We start from the raw sequence: 27656 nt of genomic DNA on the forward strand, positions 1-27656 counted from the left end.
ATTGGCCGTGGACCCCCTCCCCCCCCCCCCCCCATCTATGTGCCAGGGAAGGTTTGTGTTGTTAAAATGTATTTAATGAAAATATTCAAAATCGTTCTATTTGCCCCTCCTATATACAGCTTTTGTCCCCACAAAATGTCCGCAACATAAACATTAACCCATTCTGAACGGGAACCCATTTTGGTGTTAGCACTATGTTATGCTTTAGCTATTGAAAAATAGCAGATCTACAAGCTCATAGCGCGCCACCGAGTGGCGCGCTACGAGCTTGTAGGTCTGCTATTTTAGAAAAACCGAAGAACGACTGACATTTTTTAGAATCTGATCTCAGGTCAGAATGGGTTAATCAGACCAGTGTGTGTCCAGTCGGAAACCTCGTATGAATCTGATCTCAGGTCAGAATGGGTTAAATGCCATTGACAACAATGAAGGGAAGATGTACGTCATCTTGTCCCCACACGTCTCGTATTTGCCATCGACAATGAAAGGAGAAATTGGGTCACCCCCTGAAACCCCCTCAAGGACACCACTTTCCTAAAACACAAAAGCAGGACAGCTGAAGCGACTCTCCTCTAGCTACACTTACTGACGTGCTGCACGTTCTAAAAAAGGGGGAAAAATTATCTTTGATCCGTCGTTGGCCTGCTTCTGAGAACATTTTAGTCCGGCAGCCGACAGGCTTCTTTTGTTTAAAGTGGAAAATTTAAATGTGGTATATAGTCTTTTTTTTTTATTGGTCTAAAAACTCGATATAGTATTCATTCATGAATCCACTTGCTAACCGGCTGTGAGTATTGGGATTTTTTTTATAGGGGTTTATTATGACCCTACCATTAACATCCTATGGCAGGCAAAAATATCAAACTTTCCTTTTAAGTATGTGACATGTCAAACTAGGGGATTTTCATGATTCTGAATCCATTCCAAGCATTAGTTTAGCACAAAATACAAAAGCAGCCCAAATGTGCCCAAAGTGTGCTGACCTCATCACATTTGTTAGCCCAAGGAGTGTATTTTGTGCAAAACTAATGCTTGGAATGGATTCAGAATCATGAAAACCCCCTAGTTTGACATGTCTCATGCTACTTAAAGCAAAAGGGAAGTTTGACATTGTAGACATTTTTGCCTGCCATAGGATGTTAATGGTAGGCTCACAAGAAACCCCTATAAAAACATATTCCCAATACAGACAGCCAGTCAGCAAGTGGATTCATGAATGCATGTATATAGACAATATTTTAGGCCAATAAAAAAAAATATGATCTGGACTTCAGTCAGCATCAACTTCTTTTATTCTCATTCCACTTCCATTGATGATAAATCCACACAGTGTCGGCACTAGCCGAAGGCTAAAACTACTTAAACCGTATATATTTGATTTGACTCAAATGGCCCAGAGCTCTATACGAGGCTCTCGCCTTCCCCCTTTTTGCAGAATGTTCACCCCAGAATTTTAGTCACCTGGGGTGTTTTAGTGTTTTAGTCTAGTTTTAGTCGACTGAATCTACAGTTGATTTAGTCGAACAAAATGTATTTTTTGCGGGCCTTGATGCCGTCGTAATGAAAATAGCCGATCTACAAGCCCACAACGTGCCACGCCATATTCACATACAGTATAACCAACCATATAACATGATTGACAGCAAGACATTACAACCCTTTATTTTAGAGAGTTGTCAAGATTAGTTTATACATCAACTACGTACTGACCTCTCTGTCTGTCTCTCTTTCTCTCTCTCTCATGTAGACGTTAAGTCCCTGTCGAAGTCTTGCTCCTTAAAAGGCCACCCACCGACCAGGAGTCTTTCAGCAACGGTAAGCAAAGTGAAGACAGCCTCTCTCTTCTCGTACTGTACTCACAAAATGAAAATAAACAGTTTTGTGCTTTTTCCATTGCTACGCTGCTTCTGTTAACCACTAAACCCTTATACTGTAATACTTCATTGACCGGAGTCCCCCAGGGGTCTGTCCTTGCCCTCCTTTTTTCCCTCTACACCAGGGGCTATATCTTGCGCCCTTAACCCTCATCCCTAAACTAATTTGCCATTTTTTACTATTTAAAAAACCCTTTTAAAATAGTTAAAATAGCCGATCTACAAGCTCACAATGTCTCGATGTAGATCGGCTAGTTGAACTATTTTAAAATGTTTTTTCGAAATAGTAAAAAATGGCAAATACGTTTAGGGATAAGGGATAAGGGTGGCGCAAGATGGAGCCCCAAATATCTTTGGTGAAAATGTCCAATCTGCAAGCACACTACTAGGGCTGGAAAATATAGACAAAATCAAATGTCACAATATTTTAACCTAATACCTCGATATCAATATTATGATGATAATATTGTATGTATCCCTAGAGATCCAAAACATTTCCAGAAAGCCAAAACAGGTGACTATGTGTCGCGATGGTGGTACACATTGTGAACTTGTAGATCCGCCTGAAACTATGAAATGAAGTGTTAAGTGATTCAAACCAACACATTTGCCTCGGGGTGTTAGCCGCCGCACGCACCACGAGGCTATGCTTATTATAAGATCGTATTTGGTCTTCATGCTGCTAGTAATAATAAGGTCAGTGAGGTCGCTGAGTTACCAAGACAACGGGATGGAGCGAGAACATCTTAATACGACTCAGTGGGGGACTCGGCAGCATCACAGTGCTACTGTCACCTACACCCATTACCCATACTCCCTTCATGGCCTCATCACAGTGCTACTGTCACCTATACCCATTACCCATACTCCCTTCATGGCCTCATCACAGTGCTACTGTCACCTACACCCATTACCCATACTCCCTTCATGGCCTCATCACAGTGCTACTGTCACCTACACCCATTACCCATACTCCCTTCATGGCCTCATCACAGTGCTACTGTCACCTATACCCATTACCCATACTCCCTTCATGGCCTCATCACAGTGCTACTGTCACCTATACCCATTACCCATACTCCCTTCATGGCCTCATCACAGTGCTACTGTCACCTACACCCATTACCCATACTCCCTTCATGGCCTCATCACAGTGCTACTGTCACCTACACCCATTACCCATACTCCCTTCATGGCCTCATCACAGTGCTACTGTCACCTACACCCATTACCCATACTCCCTTCATGGCCTCATCACAGTGCTACTGTCACCTACACCCATTACCCATACTTCCTTCATGGCCTCATCACAGTGCTACTGTCACCTACACCCATTACCCATACTCCCTTCATGGCCTCATCACAGTGCTACTGTCACCTACACCCATTACCCATACTCCCTCCGGCTCTACCTCACTCCCTCCCATCCCCCCCTAATGGAGTGCATTGTCGTTGCATCTGCAGGGAGATGAGAGGTCGTCAGGAAAGGACTTTTCTCTCAGAGCAAGCGGACCAGACACAACGGGGGAAAAGAGAAAGCAGAAAAAGATTAATATAGATGAAGCCGAAGGTAAACCGCCCCACCCAACCCCCCACACTTTCTTCATCCTCTTTTTTTTTCCAAGGCTGTGGTGATTTCTCTCAGCTTTGCTTAGCCTCAGGACTGACATTTATCTCCACGGTGTCTCTTAAAGAGGGTTGTTTTCCTGTGAAGTGTGATGCTGCTAAACTGCATGCCAAATTCTACTAATCCTTCTCTTCCATGCAGTCACCTGTTGGAAAGCGGGGGGTGGGGGAGCATCTGTAAGTTAACCATGTCTTGTCTCTTTTCCTTCCGCCTCCCAGAATTCTTTGAGCTGCTGAGCCGGGCGCAGAGCAGCCGGGCCAACGACCAGCGTGGGTTGCTGAACAAGGAAGACCTGGAGCTCCCTGACTTTCTGCGTCTGGCCCCTCCCACCTCCTCTGTCTCGTCCGACCTGGCGTGCTCCACCCCCGAACCCCTGAAACGAGGCCAGGGCGCGGGCCGCGAAAACGGCACGTCCTACCCTCGCCCTCTGCTGAGCGCCAGCCTGCGATCAGAAAGCCTGGACTCTTCCCTGGGCTCCGCCGGTGCCAGACGGGCCCTCCTGCCCCCTCCTCCGCGCCACCCGTCCTTTGGCGCCCACCTCTCCCCCATCCCCCGCCCCACAGAGACACGACACGCGGCCCTCCGAACTGTGGAGGAGGACATTCACGCCGACCTGACCCTGGTGGGGGAGGGTGACATCGGCAGTCCCAATAGCACCCTGCTGCCCCTCTCTCCGGCCCCCCTGCTGGCCCTCGAGAGCAGCCTCCCAGAAGCCAATTTTACACCTCCGCCACCCTGCTCCCAATCTACACCTCTGCCACCCTGCTCCCAATCTAAAGATGCACCTCCACCACCCTGCTCCCAATCTAAAGATGCACCTCCACCACCCAGCTCCCAATCTAAAGATGCCAGTGGAGAGGGAGAGTCAAGCTCAGGTATTTCTTCAATATGACATGCAGTAGTACTACGTGTGTATGTGCGTGCATGTGTGCGCACGCATCCGTGTGTGTGTGTGTGTGTGTGTGTGTGTGTGTGTGTGTGTGTGTGTGTGTGTGTGTGTGTGTGTGTGTGAGAGAGAGAGATTGTGTACTCATGTCATGTACAGTTGTGTGAGATGTACTGTACAAATATGTGAGAGAAACATTTGCCATGACCTTTCCCTCAATGATACAGTAGCTTCTAAATACTACACTGACTTCATGCACTTTAATTTGCAAACCGAAACTGAGTCTCCCATTGACCAGTCAATGACACTCCTTTTGAATATTGTTTAGCGTACATAGCAAAGCATGAGATTGGTCCATTTCAAATGAATTGAGACCAATTGTAAATTGTGTATATATATTATATATACTGAAATGCTTACAGATTTCTTTGGACATAAATTTCATTCCACACCACATTTTTGTAATGATTGGGTCCAGTCTATTCCAGTTGGGAATAAACTGGTGCAGATAGGAGTGACATTGTTTTATATTTTTGAGTGAATGATAATTGTCATTGATCGGCAGATGTTACAATATATGCATAATGCATTATGCGAGTGCCATTTGGCAGTAGTGCAGACAGTCGGTGGATGTTAGGTTTCTGTAGCCTGCTACAGAATTTAAATGAGTCACTTGGCATTAGCAAGTATTATCACCAACATGAGTTCATTATATATATAATATAATAATAGTTATTATCGCACAGCACAGCAGAGCACCATACTGTCTGGGACCCATGAAATTGTTATTTAGGCAAGCAACATTTGTGATTTTTCTCAAAAACCCTCTTCACAAATCAACTCCTTGTCTTTACTCTTCTCCATCCCACCTTTTTTTAATCAAATGCAATTCAACAATGTCTGCTGCGACACGGCAAAAAGGTTATGTTTTCTCTGCTAGTAATTAAAAGGTGTCATCCCTCACTGTGGCATGACGAGCAGTGGCAGCGGAAATGGCATTGGAGAGAAGTGCTCCTCGGAAAGCGGCGACATTGTTGAACTTGTCCATTCATTCTTGTATCTCAGTGATTCACTCCCTCTCTAGACGCCTGTTGTAGATAATCATTTGCCAATAAATGCTGTACTTGTGTTTCCTTAGATGTAATAAATGTCAACATTGGAAACCACGCTTGTCTGTCTTTTTACACGTTGTGATTTCAACCCCCCACCCCGCTCCTCCTCCTCCTCCTCCTCTGCATGCGACTCTTACCTAATCACTCTTACCGTTCTCTCTCTCTCTCTGCACTCTTTGCTTTTCAACTGCAAAGCTTTTGTGTCGGGGGTCTCTGGTGTTACTGTGTGCTTCATTTCATGGTGTTACCGTACTTTTCGCTCTCTGTGTGTGTGTGTATGTGTTTTTATCTTTTCACACTGTTTGTGAGTGTGTTTGTAATTGTATACATACAGCCCTGCCATGTGCCTCAGTGCCATGCAAGGACCTGGTCTGTGAATAGTTTTTATTGGGCACGTTTACTGTGAAGTGTGACATGTATTTGTCAATGTCGCTCTCTGTTGTGTGTAGCTCTTCTTTGTGGCATTGTGTAGCATTGTATCTGCCGTGTGTGTGTGTGTGTGTGTGTGTGTGTGTGTGTGTGTGTCCTTCCCTGCTGTGTGTATGTATATTCTATATCGATATGGGAACCCTTCATTCTATAGTGGTGTGTGAGTATTTCAAAAAGTTTTTGGTAAGTTTTTGATTGAAAATTTGAATCAGAATCCTAGAAGTGCCACCACAGTGCACATGTTTGTTATTGCTACACAATTGCAGTGATTTCAGGGAGATTGCATGAAGAAAATCACAAATTCCCACAGTACATTGCTAGTGTCTGATTTTGGTACGTGCATCTTGTCGCAAGTTTTGTCACAGAACCACTTGGGGCTAAACACTTTAATCTCCTGCTGTTTAACTACCCAATTAAAATTGATAACATGCTTTGAACCAATTTGAAAGGATGCCCTGTTGAACTTGGCTCTCCCTTGAACACTAGAGAGATAGAGACATAAATAAAACAGAATTAAGCATAATTTGAGACTATATGGGCTGGGCAATATGTTATATTGATATAATGCGATATGAGTACAGAAAATAGACGAACTTCAAATAGATTGACTATTTTCAAACAAAAAAATGTGTTTGGGGGGGAAAAAAGAGATTATGGTCATAATATCGATATCGGGGGATTTGGCTAAATACTAATGTGATGTTTGATTTTGTCCATATCTTCCGGTCCAGCCCTCACTGCACTCAGTGTATTATCCCACATGCTTAGCTTGACCACAAATCTGGTTTGGTATAGCTGTGCAGAGAGCTACCCTATACCGATTATTTTCTTCTCAATATCGGCAATCATGGTAACAACAATTTGGCGGACGACAGATTGAAACTGTTTTATTGTTATTAATAATTTCACTCTTTGTTCTCCATTGGCTCCAAAATAGACACAGCGCCTATGAATCTTTGGCTTTGACTGTGCATCATCTGTAGCCTCAGCCTGTAGTGTAGGTGATGCAACACATCAACAGACTTCACAGACGGATAGACCTTTTTGAGTCCGTAGGAGGTTCAGTTGTCATAGCAGCAGTAAGGATGAAAAACAGATGCAGGTAAGGGTAGAGGACAAGTATAAAATACATGTCATGAAATTCCTGGAAATGGGTTTGGAATTTATCAAGCGTCCTGGAATTTATCAAATGTCCTGGAAAAACCCTTTGGATATGCATTTACAGTAGTTGCAGCCCAATGTGTAAAAGAACAGAAGCTCACAACGTTCTGCAGCGTGATCCTGTGCCCTACCCTAGGAGGATAGGTGGTGTCAGAGCCTTACATGGCTCTGGGTGGTGTGTAGGCTACCTTAAGTGGCATGACATTTGGAATATTCTATATTCTATGCTTTATTTTTGCTACACTGCCATTCTTTGGGATAAATTGGGTTAAATATTCTGGAAAACTTTTTAAAATTCATTGGTAATTGGGAAAGCCATTCACTTTTACCCTAAACTTGTTGTTTCTGTTGTTTCTCGGCCTATATCCGTCTATTTTTTGTAAGATATTTTTATTTAGACAAACTTGTCAAGCTCACACTCATACTTGTCACAATGTCGCCCTCTGCTGGTAACCGCAGTAACGCCAGTCAAGTCAAAATATTCTGAATTGAAACTTGTATTTGGTTGTCGACGGCTACAATGCATGTTCAAATCATGTATAACGTTTACATATACACAAGACTATTTTCCAAATTATTATATATTTTAAAATCTCATCAATTGGTCGTTCGTGGCTCAAATGCTGAATAAATAATGAGCCTTGATATTGAAACGGGTTGAAAACCACAGGCCTATTTACTTGTCACTCATAGAGACATCCACTAGGGGGTGATATGACACAGCCTAATTCTAAATCTATTCCGTTTGCAGTGCTGATCAAAGGAATCCTTCATGACAGGATAATTGGGGAAAGGTCACACAATAAAGCTGCCAAGCGTTTGGCAAGCTCTATTTGATATTAGGTTTTATGGTATATGTATCACTTTGTCTTTGGTCATATAATGTTATAGCAATAACAACGTTAGAAGTGTAGGCCTATCCCTCCCAGGCAGAAAAGAAAGGTATTCTTTTCTTTTTCTTTTTTTACTTCAAGTTGATGGTCAGAGTAAAGGCATAAGGCAATATGGGAAATAATCAGATCAAATCTGCCCTGTGAGTGGGCTGGCACAAATGCACCCCATGTTGATTTGCAGACAGTTTGGTCAGGTCAGGAGGATCCACCTGAGGGTGGAGCTTCACAGTCTATGAGGTGGAGTGGCTCATTTTGAAGTGTTTTTTCCTTCAGGGCAGCTCTTTTTACTGGTCTCCTGAAGGGTACTGAGCCAGCCTTATCATCCATCTGTCGGATTTAGGTCCTTGACATTATAGTTAGTTGGCAGCCACAATTTACAATTTAGGCATTTAGCAGACGCTCTTAATCCAGAGCGATTTACATTAAGCCACCCTGTTCCAGTTCGGCTCTGATGAGATCTTGGTCTGTCTCAGCTCTGTGCTTCCATGTTCAGGAATCAGGATAAAAATGTTATACCACTGAGCAGGCCAGGTAGCCAACTAAAATTACGCTATTTATTTCTGAAAGCCTGTTATAAAATGCATAATCTCACCATTTAATTTTGGTATACTTCTAACAATTTCTAATAAATGATTTACATGATCCTTGTTTTCACCCAAATTATAGGCACACACACTTACGGTCATCATTTTGTCTCTGTATGAGGTCAGCTAACTCATACCTAATATATGCTCCTTCGTACAACAGTGGTGCATGCCCGAAACTGACAGATCTACAAGCTCACAACACCTGGCATCCGTGATGCGTTGTGAGCTTGTAGTGTGTAGACTCTACACACTACAAGCTCACAACGCATCACAGAAAATAGATGGTCTACTCTATACTCTACACTGTAGAGTATAGAGTAGACCATCTATTTTCTGTGTACGACAAAGTTTAACTCAGGCTTCAGCATCTGTTTACAGCAGTCCTCAACAGCTGTGAATCACAGCCAGCAGGCTGTGTGCAGTGTTTGAGTCACTCTGGGCTCTGTGTTTAGAATGGAGGAGGCCATGGGGTTCAGCAGAGAAGTACCAAGTTTATGGTTCATCTCAACTTTGATGCCAGCATCTGGGAACAGCAGTTTCTAGCTCTCCTCTCACGCAAACCCACAGGAACGGCAAGATAGATGAGTCAATGAACCGAACTGACTCATAAATGCAATTCCTAATGGGATTTCCCCTCTTCATCCCTCCCAAGAAAAAATAAATATATTTCATGGAGGTTGAGCTGCTGGTTTTAGGGGAGTTGAGTGGTTGACCTGAATAACAAGATGACTTGGTACTGTTTTCTCTGCTATAGAAACCTCTAGTCTAATGCCATGCCAAAATATGGTGATGTGAAAAATGTGGTTATTCTGTGTTCTAGTTGAATGGGTAGATGGTAATGATGGTGACGTTGTTTTTCAGTATCTAAACGGAACATACTCTTCAAAATATGCTGGGTAGGCCTGCCAAATTGACATGCCCAGCTGACCAGAGACCTTGTGACAGCTGACAAGTTTCTCACTCGGTTCATTACTTCATCATGTGCACAATAATGAATGATTTGCATCCACTTGTCAAAAAGGGGTCCAAGAAAAATCACTCAACATTTAAATGTAATATTTTAAAGCTACAACACAGAACTTATTTAATGAATACTGTATCTAATCTGTATGATATCATACAATTCAGTTGTTGCAGGTGTTCTCCCTCTCTTGCACTGAGAAACAAAGGCTGAAACAAAACTCCTGGAACCCCAAAAGTAGAAAAAGATCACACTAAATCTCTTCTGTTTTTCCTTTTTGTTTTAATCTTCCCTTGTGCACAGCAGAGAGAAGAACGGAGGCTAGCACTGTTGATAGCTGCTCTCAAATAGAAGCCTCGCCGCCTGGGACCCCTGTCTGCCTCGCTGGCCAGGAGGAGGTGATGGACGTGGAGGGAGTGTGTCTGGAGGAGAGGGTGCTGCTCGGCACATCGCAGGGAGAAGACACTGAGCTCAGCCTAAGCTTCCAGGGGTACGCAGCCGAACTCAGGCAATGTCAGAGCAAGATGAGGAATGCTCAAATACCCTCCTGCAACAGCCACGACCCAGCGGAGGAAATGGACTCCAACACAGACATTTATAAAGCCACGATAGTTTGAAGGGAAGGGAACCATCTGCCACTCCTGCACTTTTCTAAGCTCAATTAAGGCACTGTCTTTTGAAAAAGGATTAGGGAAAAACAAACATATAGGGACAAGAGATTGGTGTTCAAAGCTGTTCCAATCTGGAAAAAAGAGGGGAAAAAAATAGTTTTATGGTGATTATATTGTACATTCTTGTGAATTTGGGGTGACTTCTGAGTAATTTTATTTAGGTATTGTTCAGTAATTAGGAACAAATGAAGATGTTTTTTGTGTACAGTAATTTTCCATTAATGACCTGTTATTATTTCATTGTTGTCAATGGCCACAGAGGAACACATACATATTTCTGGAACCTCATCTCACTGCTTAGTTTACCTGGATATTTCATACTTGTTTCACAATGAACACACAACTGGTAATTTGTGTATAAAGTAAAGGCTATATTGTCTGTTTCTGTGGATTTCAATGGCTTTTTGTTTGGTTGTCAAATGATGAAAAAGTAGATGGTTGACTGTTATTTTAATAAATGGAAACCCTTCTTTTTGAAACCACAAACTTTCTTCCATAAGTGTTGACCTTATTGCAACGTGTTGTAGGTTACTTGGAACAACAGAGGCATGGATCCAACGCTGCACCGCAAGAACTCAATGAATGCGAATCTCCTGTGATCCACCTCATGTCTTATGTAAGTCTGTCACATTCCAGCATTCGCCCATTTAGTATATATTTGGCCAGCTAAATGTGTTTGCCAAGTTAGTCAGAATTGTCAATAATTAACGGTATAGCCTATCTAGTTGAGTGGTTTACCCTTCAAATGCACATTCGTCTGCGCAGGGGTCTTATAGGCAGTGGTTTTGAAAGAGGGGTCCAAGTGGGGACTCCTTTAGGGGTCCTTGATGGGAATTATCGTGGATTTCACGAGAATTCACTTGAAGTCCTTGCCTACAAAAAATGCAATAAAAAAATACTAAGTCACTATAGGCCTATTCTACCAACATATGTTCAACATCTCTCCCCCCCCCCCCCCCCCCCCCACTGGAGGATTGGTCCCCACTTTGAGAAAGTTATTTAGGCACTTAAATTAAAATAATACCTTAAAAAGGGCCTGGGCCGTGGCTCAGCGGTCCAGGCACTTACTGGCATTGACTTGGCTGGTAATCCAGTCTGGCAGTGTGCCGCGGGTTCGACTCCCGATCCCGACGACCTTTACTGCATGTCCCCATGTCTCTCCCCATTTCCTGTCAGCCTACTGTCTATCCCTCCATACAAAATAAAAAAATAAAATAAAGTGAAAGTCAATTTGAGGTATGCGTCCGGCGTCAGCCCCTTGAACCCCACGGGATATTAAAGGCCAGCTGTCCAGCGCAGTATTTCTTCTACAAGAACATCTGGAAAGAGATTATTGCAGCCGGTGAAAATGAGCGGTTATTACTATTATTATTATGGGACAAGGGCTTTTCCTGCCGCAGCATGCCACAGCTGGAATGTTTCGTTTGACAACACACGCGGTGCCGGTGAGTGCATGGTGACCGAGGAAGAAAGAAGGGATTCCGCCCCCTCTGAATTCTTTGAAATTTCCACTGCAATGACTGCATTGAATGCACTCAAGAGACGAGAGCATTGCATGTTGAACGTAGGCGGCTGGATCATAACCCGTTAAGAAGAGACACCATCATCACCATCTAGGATAGAGAGAGAGAGAGAGAGAGAATGTATTAGATAGACAAGTCAAGTCCAATGACGCAACAGGTTTACTCAATACACTTAGAAATCGCGAGGGACGGGATAATACTTGCAGGTTTCCCCAAGTTTTCTATGACCAAAGGCTGGCTGAGGAGTTTGAAGCTGACAGATATAACGTGACACAGACAGTGCGACGCAAAGGCAAGGAACGCTTATGAGTTTTCTCATAATATCAGGGACTATAGGCTACCCAAGGCAGATTCACATTATGGCATACGTTCTCTTACTTTTAATTCCTTGCGTTTTTAGTGTACGGACGGTAAGTGAATCTTTTAAACCTCATTATAATTGCTAGCCTTGGATTGCATGATTTATTATAGCCAAGACCCTTAGTAATAGGTACTCTCTCTGTGGCAGTGCATGCCATAAACTTTGCTGAACTTGAGAACACTGCGAATTGTGAGAAATTTAATTATTTTCCCCTTTTTCATTTTCAGCGAACAATTGTCCCTGGATACGAAACCGTGACCACTAGAAATGCTGACACGGACAGCAAGAAAGGTAATTTATCAGAAAAGAAAAACCCCTGGTAATTTATATATTGCGTGGCTTAACATTTAGCCTGACACCAACTCTGTTACTTTTGGCGATGCAGCAATGCAGTGCAGAAGTCTATGATTGTTTATGCTGGCCTGTATCCATATACCCCCTTTCATAACACAGCAACTATTTGGCTGTCTATAGAGAAGGCCATAAGTGGGAGATTTATTTATTCTCTTCGACTCCTATCTAAGGCCTCCATTGTGAATAGAGAATAATTATGTTCAAGTCAAGTTCCCAGATTTGGTGATAAAATGAAAGGATTCTCTGTCTCTTGAGGCTTGTGGTTGTGGAGACACCTGCCTGCTTTCTCATGATATATGTTTTGTGGGGATGGCTATTCTATTACACATACTTCATGTCTTGAGTTTACCAGAATCTGCTTTAATGTGACACTATCTTTCACATCACAGGTTTACAGACCTTGATTAAAGAAGTGGGAGAATATTTTTATTTCGTTTTTTTCTTTTGTGCTAGCTCCATCATTTGTTTTCAGGAAAGGGAAGACTAGAGATAGAAACAAGAGTGGGCTTTAAAATATATATTTTAAAACTAAAAGGATATGTTAACCTTCAAAGTTAAAATTTTACCAATTGGAAGGTTTATGTCAGAATTCAGATGTAATTTATGTTCCATGTTGTCACTCCCAAAAACAACTCACCTTTGTTTCTTTTCGAGTTTAAAAAGTGAGCTGTTTTAGGGGATCGATGTATACGGTCGTCGGAAGTTTAAACTTGCCTTTTCCTCTCCCTAGTGCTTACTCTCAGGGGCTCAGAATGTACGTTCCCATTTCGTCAGGGTGGAAGCATTCATCACCATTGCATCACCACCGGATCCTCACCACCTTGGTGAGTCCCTGACTGTGTGACGCTTGTTACCTGCCCATCACTCTCTTACACACAGTCACTGCTTTGGTTACACAAACAAACACAGCCACTGCCCATACGGTACACAGATGCAGCATTGCTACATACTTGTGTTTTAGTCGAAGAGACAACTTTTGTGTCTTATAGATCACTCACTCGACTCACTCACTCACTCACTCACTCACTCGACTCACTCACTCACTCACTCACTCACTCACTCACTCACTCACTCACTCACTCACTCACTCACTCAATCACTCACTCACTCACTCACTCACACACTCACTCACTCACTCACTCACACACTCACTCACTCACTCACTCACTCACTCAATCACTCAATCACTCACTCACTCACTCACTCACTCACTCACTCACTCACTCACTCAATCACTCACTCACTCACTCACTCACTCACTCACTCAATCACTCACTCACTCACTCACTCAATCACTCACTCACTCACTCACTCACTCACTCACTCACTCGACTCACTCACTCACTCACTCACTCACTCACTCACTCACTCACTCACTCGACTCACTCACTCACTCACTCACTCACTCACTCACTCACTCACTCACTCACTCGACTCACTCACTCGACTCACTCGACTCACTCACTCACTCACTCACTCACTCACTCACTCACTCACTCACTCACTCACTCACTCACTCACTCGACTCACTCACTCACTCACTCACTCACTCACTCACTCACTCACTCGACTCACTCACTCACTCACTCACTCACTCACTCACTCACTCACTCACTCACTCACTCGACTCACTCACTCACTCACTCACTCACTCACTCACTCACTCGACTCACTCACTCACTCACTCACTCACTCACTCACTCACTCGACTCACTCACTCACACACACACACACACACACACACACACACACACACACACACACACACACACACACAGGTTGTTGTGATCATAAAAGTGATCCACGCACACACGCACGCACACACACACACACACACACACACACACAGTCACACACACACACACACACACACACACACACACACACACACACACACACACACACACACACACACACACACAGGTTGTTGTGATCATAAAAGTGATGATAATTGACATTCAAATATTTGCGATTTATTTAATTTACTTGTAAATTGTGTTATTGGCCATGCACATTGGAACATAAAAAGTTTGTGTTTTAGGCTTTGTAAACACAAGATCTGACAAATAAAATGAATACAATTGTGGAAATAGCAGATCTACAAGCTCTCCGATGATTGTGAAAATAAATCATATTGAGACACAAAGCAGGAATACAACTGAGGGATGCTGGGTCAACAACCAACTGGGCGGGTAGTTACACCTAATTACAGCACTCACTCCTGAGGGATTTGTTCTGGAGTGTTCAGGAAGCATAATGCAATCGTTAACAAGATAAATGGGCTAATTGACTTGCGCCAAATTGCTCATTGCTAAATTACTTGCATGCCTAGTGTCTATTTGCCTGTTAACCCCTACTTTGTTGATCGGAATCCCCCAGGGGTCTGTACTCTGTACTAGCCCCCCTCCTTTTTTCGCTCTATGCCAAATCTCTTTGGAGAAAATAGCCAAGCTACAGTAGCCGTTCTGCTGTTTTTGCCAAATTCAGAATCACCCTGGGCAAGACCTACGCTGAAAAGACTATCAGCCGAAGTTGCTGGATTTTAGCGGAAGTATTGCCCAAGGAAATGACGTTGATGCTTTACAAATCGGTTTACGTTCTCCGCGAATGAAACAAGTGTTGTGAGTGGTCGGGAAAATATCGTATCCGGGGGAAATACATTTGACGGATGTTCCGGAGGATACATCCGCCGATAGCTTCTCTGCCTTACGTTGTGACCAGGCTTTTCTTTTCGCAGATAAGTAAGGACCGAGGCTACCCCAGAATAGGGACGTTCATGTGGTTTAGAGTACAATCATGTCATGCAAGGGCATGCTCTCTCTATTTTGACAGGCTGCATGATAGTTTATCTTGTACGCTCATAAATGGCTGTCATAATCTAAGCAGTCAGGTAACTTTTTTAATACCACAAATTGCTTGTTTTCATTAGAAGTTGTGCGTGTGTGTGTGTGCGTGGGGGGGGGAAACCCCACCAACAGTTTTGACTGTTGGTGGGGTGATCGGTGTGCCACAGATTATGTCATCATTCTCTTGAGTTGTGACACGACAGGAAGGGTGGGTCTTTCTTCTTACGCAGACACCCATAAGCTGAAGTTGCACCGTGTTTGTTGTGGGGGAGGATTTGTGTGTTTGTGTGTGTCTGTCTGATGGTCATGACTGACCTCACAGATTCATCACAACCTCAGATAATTGCACCAGCATGTTGGTCTGATAAGTGATGTAGAGGTTCTGTGGGGTTACTACTTGGTCCATTCTGAATGACTGGGTGGTGCGTGGGGGGAGATAAGAAATTAGTCATGACTCGTCCATATATTATTAGTCATCGGTCATTAAAATATGTTTTCGTAAAGAACAGAAGCTGTTTCACTAGGAAAGACCAAGCATCAGACACAAGAACCTTTAGGGTGTTTTATTGAATAGACATGGAGTATGGTCGTTTATGGGCACGTCGCCATGCGAAGCATGGAACGTGCGGCATAAACAGCCACGGCATGGAAGGACGTTAGGGGAGCCAGCATGGTCATCTAAGGTCATCGCCACACGCAAGCGTGTAGCGTGCGGCTTGGATGGCCAGGGGCGGGGGAAGCCATTAGAGGTGCTGGCATGAACATCTAAGGTCATCACTACACGCAAGTGTGTAGCGTGCGGCTTGGATGGCCAGGGGCACGAATGACGTGGGGGCACCAACGAGAACGTCTACGTTGTGTCAGTGCTCACTTATCCTGGGTGGACTGCATGCATTTACAGAGCATGTAATGTTCAATCAATTGATTGTGTTCTGGCTTGGGTTAATGGAACTGATGTACTGTAGCTCCTCAGGTTGGCACAGGGAGAAAATTGGGTTACGCAATTGTGGGATGAAGAAAAGAAAATCACACCTGTGTGAAGTGAGCATGCAGTGGAACTATACTCTAATTGTTATACTGTGCTGAACCGTACAGACAGACACTCGTGCTGAAAAGGACTGATGTTACACTAAAAACTCAGCTTCCCATCATGCACCTGTGCACAGTGTGAAGCTCAACAGTGCCACTTTCTCACCTGTTGGTACCATCCATATTGTTATAGTTACTGTGTGTGTGTGTGTGTGTGTGTGTGTGTGTGTGTGTGTGTGTGTGTGTGTGTGCGTGCGTGCGTGCGTGTGTGTGTGTGTGTGTGTCTGTGTGTGTGTGTGTGTGTGTGTGTGTGTGTGTGTGTGTGTGTGCGTGTGTCCCTATCAGAAGTCAAGCACACACACACACACACAGTGTGTGCGTGCGTGCGTTGGTCGATTGTGGGTTTATGTGGTTAAAAGCATCACAGCATGTTTCTGTTTCCTGTGCTGTATAGGTGCTCTCTCACACACAACTTTGACCGGGACTTGCAGTGGGGATACTGTGCACCTGAAGTTTCACAACCAAATGGTACGTTTTTATTTACTTTATTTTCTATTTTATTCTTTTCTGAAATGGTCACAAAATGTAATTTGAAAGAATATATTTTTTTCCCTCATTTTCTCATTGATATTTATTTTTCTTTCTAATTTTTCAGTTTTTGTCCACACATCCAGACGGATCACAGATCCATGTCAGGTGAACCCGTGTCAAAGCGGTGGCATCTGCACGCTGGTTCCCCACAAACAGTCCTTTGAGTGCAACTGTCCCGAGAGTCTCACTGGGAGACGGTGTGAACAGAGTAGGTATAGCTTAAATATTCTTCATGACATGACAGGTTTTATCTTAAAAATGTTGTCCCACAGTGGCTGAGACAAGTCAACAAAGAGCTAAGAGTCATTAACAAATGGGTCTCTGACATGCTGTTCATTGGAGCTATCGTGCATGTTGTTGGATGTTTTTAGAACGGAAATCAGCCATACTAGTGAAATTGTTCAGTGGTGCAGTCAGTGTGATGCTCTACTGACCATGCAGTTCCTTTCCCTCACTGTCAGTTGTCACAGCATTGCTATACTGTGCTCTATTTTCAGAGAAGTGCTATGAAACCATACACCTGCGTTATTATGACATCGGAGAGTCCTGGGGAAGAATTCATCTCCGTAGCGTGGAACAGTGCACGTGTGTGGCAGGAGAAACCGAGTGTGAGAAAGTCCGCTACACAGGTGAGACGTGCCACTCCCTCTCTGTCTGTGTTTCCTCTGGTTGCCTTTTGTTGGAAAATGAGTGAAACTCGATGAAGCGTACGTTCTATGGACGATAATTTTAAAGCTACAAGCCTCCGTAAACCTTTGAGGTGAGCTTGACTTTCAAGACCTTTTTTCTTGGGTTAACCCACATTAAGGCCTGAGGCCGATTCTACAAAGGCCTTCTAAATCATTAAATATAGCAGATGTACAAGCTCGCAGCACTTGGAACTACTCTTCTAAACCAATACTGTAAATCCAAAGAGCTTTCTGAAAAAAGAAAACAATTTTTTTAAGTGGAGCTCAAATGAAGGGGTTCGTTTATCAGATTGAATAGACTCCAAAGGCAAATACAACAAAAGCAGCTCTCTTATAAACATACACTAAAAAGTACTTCCTCATCACACCACACAGTATCGGGTCAATTCCTAAACTCTATGAACTCTATGAACCTCTTCATTTTCTTCCCACCATAATGGCTCCGGGCCCCAGGGACCCAGAGAGTACCTCATGGTAGTGACGCAGCGGGTATCAAATAATAAATCCTGCCCACACTTTGATCAAGTCTCCTTAGCACCAGGGAAAACATGCACATGTACACATGATACTCTTCTTTTTTACTCTTTGTTTGCTCTTTTTTTGTACTCTCTTTATTCTATCCTTTTTTTCTTTTCTTTTTGCTGTTGTTGCTGTTTGATGTTATCTATGCTGCTGCGTTCTCTGAAGGAAGCCAAACTAAAATAAGTTTTACTCTTCTTATGTACCTGTAGACAAGATGTAACAATAAAGCATAACCTTGAACCTTACCGTACAAGCGAGTATAACGTTGCAGTGAAAGAAGAAAAGACAGTTGATATGACTCACTGAATGACTCAGGAATTCTGTTTGGGGACACACCTCATTGATCCTTCAGGTGCTTTCATCTCAATAGAGGGATGTTCACGGCTATTTGGAAACTTCCCTGGCAAAAGAAAAGAAAAGGGGAAAGTAGTTATAGGTACCTTTCATGCTCCTTGGACCGACGCTTTTTGCCATGGTATTCACTAGCGTAGCTTGAAATGGAAATGAAGCAGACTAAGCAAATAGCTTCTGTTACTGTGTTATCTACGTGTGTGATAGAATGTTGAAAAGTGTACAAATGTATAGTACTAAAGTAAGTACAATTAAAGTAATATTTCAGCACTGCTATATAGGCCTAAACTGTTTCTGGTGTCAAAATCTGTAAATTTGCCTATTATGACATGGCCATTGTAAAGTATTATGTAAAGTGCTGACATTATTGAGCTTGTCTCTTAATCCCAGAAACATCTCAGAGCAGAGGGTGTGGAGACTGGCTCATGCAGGCTGGTGTCAGTTTCCATATGGCTGTGGCTTTGATCTACTCACTATTGTGTGACTAGAAAAGTGATAACAGTTGTGTTGGCAGTAATTATTACATATTGCATTGCAATATACATGTAATGACTGTGAGTGGTTACTTTACACTTCATCATTCATTTTTCCCTCTACAGTAAGTCTTTACAACGTATCTCACTGAGCTTTTAGATCTGCTATAATTACTGAGCGTTCACCCCAGAATAGGGATGCTAGGGTTCATGTCGTTGAACAGCTGGATGAAGCAGGTTGACCTTAGAATGCGAATAAAAGGATTAAAACATTGTTGGGGAGAAACCTTGTATCTCCATATTTCAACAGGTTTATAGCTGTTTTGTAAATGCATGCCCTACTTTGTCGTACCAGTCACATAAAGCTCACCACGCGCCCGCAACGCAACGTGTTGTGAGCTTCAGATATTTTTGCGCTTTTCTGAAAAACTTTGAAAGTGAAAGTGGTCATACTTACATGTCCATTTTATTAAATAATACACATCCCTCCAAGGCCACTACGCTCTCAGTGATGCCGGAAAACTCACAGTCACACACAATAAAAAAAAACGGTTGTGGGCAGAGCTTTAACACATCGTGCGAGTCTTTGGAACGCTCTCCCTCAAGATGTCAGAAATGCAAACTCCCTGGACATTTTTAAGTCGAGGCTAAAAACACATCTTTGTTCTATGCACTATACGGTTCCGCCTAGTTTTAATGATCCATAGCTATGCACATTTTACCATGTTTTACTATGTTTTTTTATTGCTATGTTTTGTGTCTTTGATTTGTTTTTTTGATGTATTAATGCTGTAAAGTGCACAGAGACCTCTTGGGGTGCTTTTGTACTATAAATATAATGAACTGAACTGAACTGAACTGAACTGAACTGAACTAAACTGAACTGAAGTGTGTCTGTGCCTTCTATAAATATTGAACCAACAGAAAGTACTGAGCTGGTGACTAAATAATAACTACAGTATGTTGGAACCATTGCAACACATTGGTTATTTTGTCCATTTTCCTGACAAAGTGACTGCTTTGGACGTCATACATGTTTTTCCACCCTAATAGTGACAATTTGAAGTAGAGTTTTTTTTTGTTGCTGATTTGGTGTGTCTGTGTGTCATGTCTGTCTGCAGTGTGCCGGGAGAACCCCTGTGAGAATGAAGGAACGTGTCGAATGATCACCGCCACGGGGGAGGAGGTGTGTAACTGCAGACACAGCTACAGTGGACCGTACTGTAGCTTCGGTGAGTACTGCAAGGCAAAGGGAGACGACGCCACACACAATCAATCAAGTTTTGCTTGTCACATCCCAGTTTTACAGGTGTAACTGTAAAGCAGTGTTGTTTCTGGCACCAAATTTTAAGTTTTAGTCATCATTTTCGTCACCGCTAAACCCCTTATTCCTAAACTTCTTTGCCTTTTTTACTACTTTGAAAAACATTTTTGAATAGTTAAAATGGCCAGTCTACAAGCTCACAACGTGTCAATGACTATAGATTGGCTAGTTGAACTATTGTGTGTATGTTTTTCAAAATAGTAAAAAAGGCAAAGAGGTTTAGGGATAAGGGGTTTAGCGGTGACGAAAATGGAGCCCATAGTCTCTTGAACAGTTTTCATTTAGTTTTAGTCACATTTTAGTCACCCGGAATGTTTTAGTGTTAGTCTAGTTTTAGTCGACTAAATCTACAGTTGATTTAGTCAAACAAAATGTATTTTGGCGGGCCCTGATGCCGTCGTAATGGCTCATTTTACACTTGTTGAAAATAGCCGATCCACAAGCCTACAACGCGTCGCAGCGCGACACGTGAGTTTGTAGATCATTGTAAAATGACTTATACTGGATCTCTTGTCCACTAGTCCCTTCCTAACATTTTTGTCTAGTTTTTATTTGTTGACGAAATTGTCAGTAGTATATTTAGCCTGAGTTTTAGTCATCATAGCTTACCGGTAGTTTTTATTTAGTTTTCGTCAGTGGAGAAAGGTAGTGGTATCATTATTCTTTTTAATATTTTATAAAATTGTTAGATATTCATTCTCATTTATACATAGCTTAAGTAAGTTGTTAAGCTGAACTTTATCACTATAACATTGTTAAATACGGTAATACTGCTATTTGACACTGCTTGCATTTTACTCACCTCAATGCAAGCACTTTAAGGCCGTCTTTCATATTGTGACGGTGATACGATTTGTTTTAAATAGCTGTAGGCGTCGTAGGTTCATTAGCGTCCATTCCCTCCTCTGTTTAGATTTCCCCAGGCGTATTCTGATTGACTATGCAGGACTAGCAGTACTCTATCTATTGGTCGTTGTGACATGTCTGCTGACTGAGTAAGCTGTTTTTCTATAGCTCTGTATCATTAATTAAACACCAAACCATCAGACCGTGTATTACTACCGAGGACACACCTTCATGATTCATATACTCTAAATTTACATTGTCTACTCTACATCCTCGTAGACTTGAGCTGTGTGTGCGACTGTGCGTGCGTGCGTGCGTGTGCGTGTGCGTGTGTGTGTGTGTGTGTGTGTGTACGGATTGTGTGTTAAGGAGGTCCACTTAATTAAAGCCGCTGACAGCATGACTGAGCACCTTTTAACTACCCACCTACCCATTACAACCACAGTTGTTATTGTAAGTTGATGTGAGTAGATGTTTGGCAGACTTGTTGCGTGGACTAATTCCAATGTGTTGAAAACTACAGGATTATCACAGTGCTACCAGGCAGGTTGTTTATGCTTCTGTGGATAAAAATTAAATAAAAAATGATCTATAGGCAAAATAATAGACAGTTAGATAGATACCGCAAGATAATCACAATAATTATTTTGCGTGTGTGTTGGAACCCTCTGTAATGTCCATAAATCAGTTGTGAGGGGCCTGCAGATTGAAGGCATGTCCAAGCCGAGAGCTGATCAGGCATTGGCAAAATTCTGTTCAGTGTCTGCAACAATAATTGGCAGTCGCCATACATGGAGAAGGCGATGCTTTCTGTACCCGTGATCTGTGTCCTGAAGCACTTGTTTTAGAGCTTTCCAAGTTTGCGCATCCACTATTGTTTGTGTTCAAGAATGTCTTGTAAAATGTGAAATGCAAATAAAGATGTTCACTGTGTGTGTGTGTGTGTGTGTGTGTGTGTGTGTGTGTGTGTGTGTGTGTGTGTGACTGTGTGTGTGTGTGTGTGTGTGTGTGTGTGTGTGTGTGTGTGTGTGTCCAGAGCCTGAGGCACGGTGCTACAACAACAACCGAGGCAGAGGTTATCGGGGGCTGGTGCGCACCACGGTGTCTGGCGCCCCCTGCCTGCCATGGAACTCCGACCTGTTGCATGACGAGCTCCATGTGGGCACGGTGGTCGCGGCCCCGCTCCGGGGCCTGGGAGAACACGCCTACTGCAGGTGTGTGACTTCAGGGGCTCTACCACTTCAACCATTATTATGACCCATTTAGACCTGAGGACCATTCTACAAAATGACAGCCCGATCCCTCCCCGATACGGTGAAATAGCATGGATTGGCAATTCTGTACATACAGTACACGCCTAGAAAACCCCAAAATCCGTACATATTATACTACTACTGTTTTGACCGCGATGGAGGAGTGGCTTCACTACTGTATGTACGGAATAGAGCGTCGCAGTCCCGCCCCCTCGAGAGACCCGATAAAAGAAATCGCTGTTCATTTTCCTCATAGGCATTTAAGTATTTGTTTAAAGACGGTTACGCCGCGGACAAAGCCAACTCAGATCATGACAATGAACACAATATTTTGGGCCGATCAAATCATTAGAAAGAAGAAAATAAAGGCAGGAGAGAACACTATTTGTTTTGTTTTTCTTCTTATAAATTATTTGATCGGCCCAAAACATTGTGTTCATTGTCATGATTTGTCACGATCTGAGTTGGCTTTGTCCGCGGCGTAACCGTCTTTAAATAAATACTTTAAGAAATGCCACTTGAAATTGATTGATTGATTGATTGATGACAAATGGCAATGTGGAAAATTAATTGGAACAGTTTGATATAATTCATTGATGTTAATTTACTTAGATTACAATCATTTTGACTTCACTGGAGACACCTAACTCTTAACCTAAATCACAGGTTTTATAATTGGAATGAGGTCATGTGTGTGTGTGAGAAATGTATTTTTTATGTTCCAATGTGCATGGCCAATAATCATTAATCGCAAATATTTGAATGTCAATCATCATCAATTTTATGACCCCCCCCGTGTGTGGTGTGTGTGTGTGTGTGTGTGTGTGTGTGTGTGTGTGTGTGTGTGTGTGTGTGCGTGCGTGCGTGCGTGCGTGCGTGCGTGCGTGCGTGCGTGTGTGTGTGTGCTCGTGCAGAAACCCAGATGGGGACAGGACAGGGCCCTGGTGCTACACCCTACATCACGGCGCCATCTCCTGGGAGAACTGTGACATCCAGCCCTGTGTGGTGATGAGTGTGTGTGAGTAAGGGACACACGGATAGAATATATTTGAAACTTGATTATGTTATATATTCCATGTAAATATCATGTAAATAGGCCTCTATACAAGGAGCTTGTCACAAAGTTATTAATGTCTAAGGACATCTTCAGATGTTTTTTTGCTAGTTAAAGCTTTTCTCCAAGTACAATTAACGTCATTGGTAAAAGTAAACTGTTAGTTATTCTTATTCGAGTTTCTCACTGAATTACACACACACTCACGCACGCGCACAGGCATACGTACATGTACACACACACACACACACACACACACACACACACACACACACACACACACACACACACACACACACACACACACACACACACAGATAGTGTTGTCATGTAGGTTTTATTGGACATATCAAATGTTTATGACTATGATCAGTTGCTTCTTTATGGAATGTGCTCCATTCCTCTGTGGTTATATAGACTCACAGTTATATCTGACACATTAATGATCACCTTGATTGATAAATGATACCATTGCTGAAGAAGCTCATGGTAGAACAATTCTCTCCAATGAGTTTGCTGCAAAGTATAGAGATCACAAGCCAATGGTTAGCAGAGATTTTTCTGTTTTATTTTGTACCAATGACAGCCCGTCTCCACTTTGGACTCACATGTGCACTAGTCTTCACTGTCGGGCAACCACCAGGGGATTACAATCCTCATCTTTTATTCAAATCACCATTTTTGCCACGTTAGGTATTTATATACCTAACCTCCATGGCTGCCACTTGGCAACAGCGTGCTACTCTTCTGGGCTCTGTTGAGTGAGCAGGAACAAGCCATGACACATGTGTTTCACTGACATTATAGAAGAACCCCAACAGCTCTTCCCATCTGTTATGCCATCAGCATATGATTAGCAGCAGAAATGTGCCTGGTTTTACAATGACGTTGTATAACCGTGTGTCCTACTGTGCTCATCCTATGGAATAGCTGCTGTTTTCTACGTTTTGCACAGGGAGAAATGGTCTGGCTGTAAAATCCAAAATGATAAGAAGAGGTATTTATTTATTAGGAGCATGTTTCAGCCAAGTATAGCTGAAACTGTGGTGGAACTGTAGTCTGTAGTGACATGGTTTATCTGTCTGTAGCCCCAGAGATTCCTTTAGATTAGAACTAGCTCTAATGGTAGTTTGTGGTGTATTCTATTAGCTATAGTCCCTCATTAAATTTAAATGGATAAAGTCATTTGAAATGTGAAATAACAATATTACCTCCTCTTTCCTTTTTTCTCTTCTTTCTCACACAGCATCTTCTCGTAGATTAATACCACCACTCAGGGTTCTCCCTGGCGCCAATAAACCCTGCAACAAGCCAGACAAAAAGCCTGTATGTGGGAAGAAGCACAAAAAGAGGCTGTCGATCGCCAGGGGTCGTATTTTGGGCGGCAACACTGCTCTACCCGGCACTCACCCCTGGATGGCCGCCATTTACATCGGAAAGGACTTCTGTGCCGGCACGCTGATCTCCTCATGCTGGGTTGTCTCCGCCGGTCACTGCTTCTTCCGCAGGTACTACTATGCCTTACTGTAAAGAGATAGATACTGTAAAGATACTGTAAAGAGATAGATATATCAACTTGCATGCAAGACCATTAAGAATTAAACCATGAAGAAATATTGATGAGGAGGACCCTGTTCGACCATGTCGCAGATAACTATGAAACCTTGCATTTTTGTCACCTAACCCACAATCCCCGTCACTCTGTCGTGAACATTCCCGTCACTCAACCCAGGCAAGCCCCCCCAGGTGCCCCAGGTCATCGTGATGACTCCATAGTTAACGGCGACCTTTGCGGCAACCACAGTGGTTACCATGAGACTGTCACAATATGATCATATATTGGCATTCCTATATATGGGCTTAATATTGATCACGGTCTGGGATCTCCATATACTGTATGGGCATAACAGGGATTGTATTAGGGTGTCAGCCGGGAGTACCCATATATGGAACTTTTTACCACCTTTTTTTGTTTAAATTCACGTGTTTATGAAGACATGCCTGGTAGAGATTTCTTTTTGAAAGCAGTCCCATTAGTGTCTCTGAGTTCTGCCAGTGACTGTACACTGTGACCCAGCAGAACCTCAGCGGATCCCTGGAAGCATGTCGCCCATAGTTCGCCCGTAGAGTCTTCTATTTTGATCTTCAGCAGAAATCTGTATTCAAAGTCTGTAAAGGTTTTTTTTGCATTTGGAACAGAAGTATTTTCTACTCTCCAGGTCTTCAACTTTCTTGTTACAGTCTGCACTGGGACACGCCTTGTATATGCAGTTGTACATTCGAATGTCGACAAGCTTTGCGACAATATGACATTCCATATGTTGATCGTTCCCCATCCATCCTTCCTCTTCGATGTCTCCCTTTTGACTCTAGACATGCAGGCCTGCCCCAGAGTTATTTGTGCAGCCGCGCCTGGCAGCCGGCTGAAAACTAGAGTTCTCAACAGGCCCGAAAATGTAGGCCCGACCCTACCTGGGCCCTCATCAAACCCTGTACATTCAATACACTGCCCCCGCTGCCACCCTTAGATGATCACAGCTTATGTCTAATATTATAAATATTGCAAATATATTACATTGCTTATTTGAAGACTATCAGTCTAGTATCTTGATAATGTTACTGACCAGAAAAGAGGTACTTCTAGATAAAGCCCTTACCTAATGATGGGTCAGATAGTGAACATTACATTGAATCATGTTGAGAGAAACTTATTTTCTTTTGGTAATGGCATTTCATTATGTAACATCAGGATTTAACTTTTTTGGACCAGTCTTAATTTACAAGGAGGAGGAAATATTATTACTTATAGATTAAATAAACACATAGTGGTGAGGTGCAAGGTTATTGCTATCATCTGTTAATTTTGGCATTTGAAGAAGTGGGTGGAACTTGACCAACGCATGATTTAAAGACTTGACATTGACCCTTCATAAACACAGTTTTATGAACATGCTATGTTTAGACAAACATCCAGTCCAGAGAACCCCTAACTCATAACCTAACACCTATTAGGTTAGTGTAGAGTGCCTATATGCACTCTACACACATGAGTACATCTTCAAGTGCCTATGCACTCTACACACATGAGTACATCTTCAAGTGCCTATATGCACTCTACATACATGAGTACATCTTCATCCTCAAACAGTCTTCATCAAAAAGTAATTTAGTCATTTAATTTTTATACTAGAGCTGCCTTTTCTCAGCTTTAGTTCACATAGAGAAACTAACCCAGTAATATTCTTTTTAAACGTTGTAGCCAATACAATTTATTCTGAAGTGTTCTGATTTATTTTCAAAATCTTTTTTTCCCCGTTTTATAACAGTATGGGTGTCAAGTCACAGGTTAAAAAATCAGATTTTAGTATCAGTGACTGAGGTAAACAAACGTACTGTATGAATCACAGAGATCGTGGGCAGACATAATGAAAAGACTATGTTATTGTGCAAAACATGCCCCTTCAAGACAAAAGATAAACATTTTCTCCCCTTCAAGTCCCAATTTAGTAAAGCCTCTCTACAAGTACTCCGTGTTCTGATGTCTGAATAAAAAATGTTGGGGGTATTTCTTAGTTCCACCAAAGCATTTCTTCCCAGCTGAAAAACCTGTCCAAACGTTTTTTGCTATAGAAACATAGCTTTTTCAGAAAACTGTCAGGATGTAGAAGACATTTTTAGAATCTGATCTCAGGTCAAAATGGATTAATTTGATATCATTCATGTAAAGAATGTGGGCGGAGCACGAATGCCTCAGAGATCATAAATGTTGTGCCATGGGGACACGATACATCCATACAGTATACCTAGAGGTTTTATGAGCATTCCAGACTCAGTGCACGGCACCAGGAATAAATAATGGTATGTGTTTCCCTTTCCTTTCCACAGCCCTCTGAAGCATCAGATCCGTGTGGTGTTCGGCCAGCAGAACTTCAACGTCACCGGGCCCAATACCAGGACCTTCGGTGTAGAGAATTACATCTTCCCAAAGCGATTCTCTGTGTTTAACCCAACGCTACATGACATTGGTAAAGAACACACACACACTGATTCATGAACTAGTGATTCATGAACCCCCCCCCCCCCCCCCCCCCCCCCCAGACTCACAACCTCACTCGATATGCTAGTCTGCGTGCACAGCTGTGTTCTAATGAACAGCTGTGTCCATGTGTTCCTCCATGCACGCACACACACACGCACGCACACACACACACACACATGCACGCACGCACACACACACAC

General features: G+C 42.8%; 2 protein-coding genes across 3 annotated transcripts in view; both read left to right on the forward strand.

The window, feature by feature from the left end:
* The window catches only part of rgs12a (regulator of G protein signaling 12a), a 50518-nt gene extending 39845 nt beyond the window's left edge, over positions 1-10673 (forward strand). Inside the window, exons 15-18 of one of the 2 annotated variants that reach the window (XM_080791885.1) lie at positions 1748-1815; positions 3339-3444; positions 3720-4376; positions 9834-10673. In XM_080791885.1, coding sequence (XP_080648011.1) covers positions 1748-1815; positions 3339-3444; positions 3720-4376; positions 9834-10147 — 1145 coding nt within the window. In that variant the 3' untranslated portion in view covers positions 10148-10673. The remainder of the gene's footprint in view (positions 1-1747; positions 1816-3338; positions 3445-3719; positions 4377-9833) is intronic. The other variant, XM_080791886.1, reaches the window with a different exon arrangement.
* A 1106-nt stretch (positions 10674-11779) lies between these two features.
* Positions 11780-27656, forward strand: part of hgfac (HGF activator) — a 17932-nt gene continuing 2055 nt past the window's right edge. Inside the window, exons 1-11 of the mRNA XM_080791985.1 lie at positions 11780-12134; positions 12313-12376; positions 13170-13263; positions 16769-16842; positions 16970-17113; positions 17403-17534; positions 20062-20172; positions 22147-22324; positions 23278-23381; positions 24664-24925; positions 27303-27442. Coding sequence (XP_080648111.1) covers positions 12030-12134; positions 12313-12376; positions 13170-13263; positions 16769-16842; positions 16970-17113; positions 17403-17534; positions 20062-20172; positions 22147-22324; positions 23278-23381; positions 24664-24925; positions 27303-27442 — 1408 coding nt within the window. The 5' untranslated portion in view covers positions 11780-12029. The remainder of the gene's footprint in view (positions 12135-12312; positions 12377-13169; positions 13264-16768; positions 16843-16969; positions 17114-17402; positions 17535-20061; positions 20173-22146; positions 22325-23277; positions 23382-24663; positions 24926-27302; positions 27443-27656) is intronic.

This window comes from Protomyctophum bolini, assembly GCF_963924005.1.
Source record: "Protomyctophum bolini genome assembly, chromosome: 20".
Lineage (NCBI taxonomy): Eukaryota > Metazoa > Chordata > Actinopteri > Myctophiformes > Myctophidae > Protomyctophum > Protomyctophum bolini.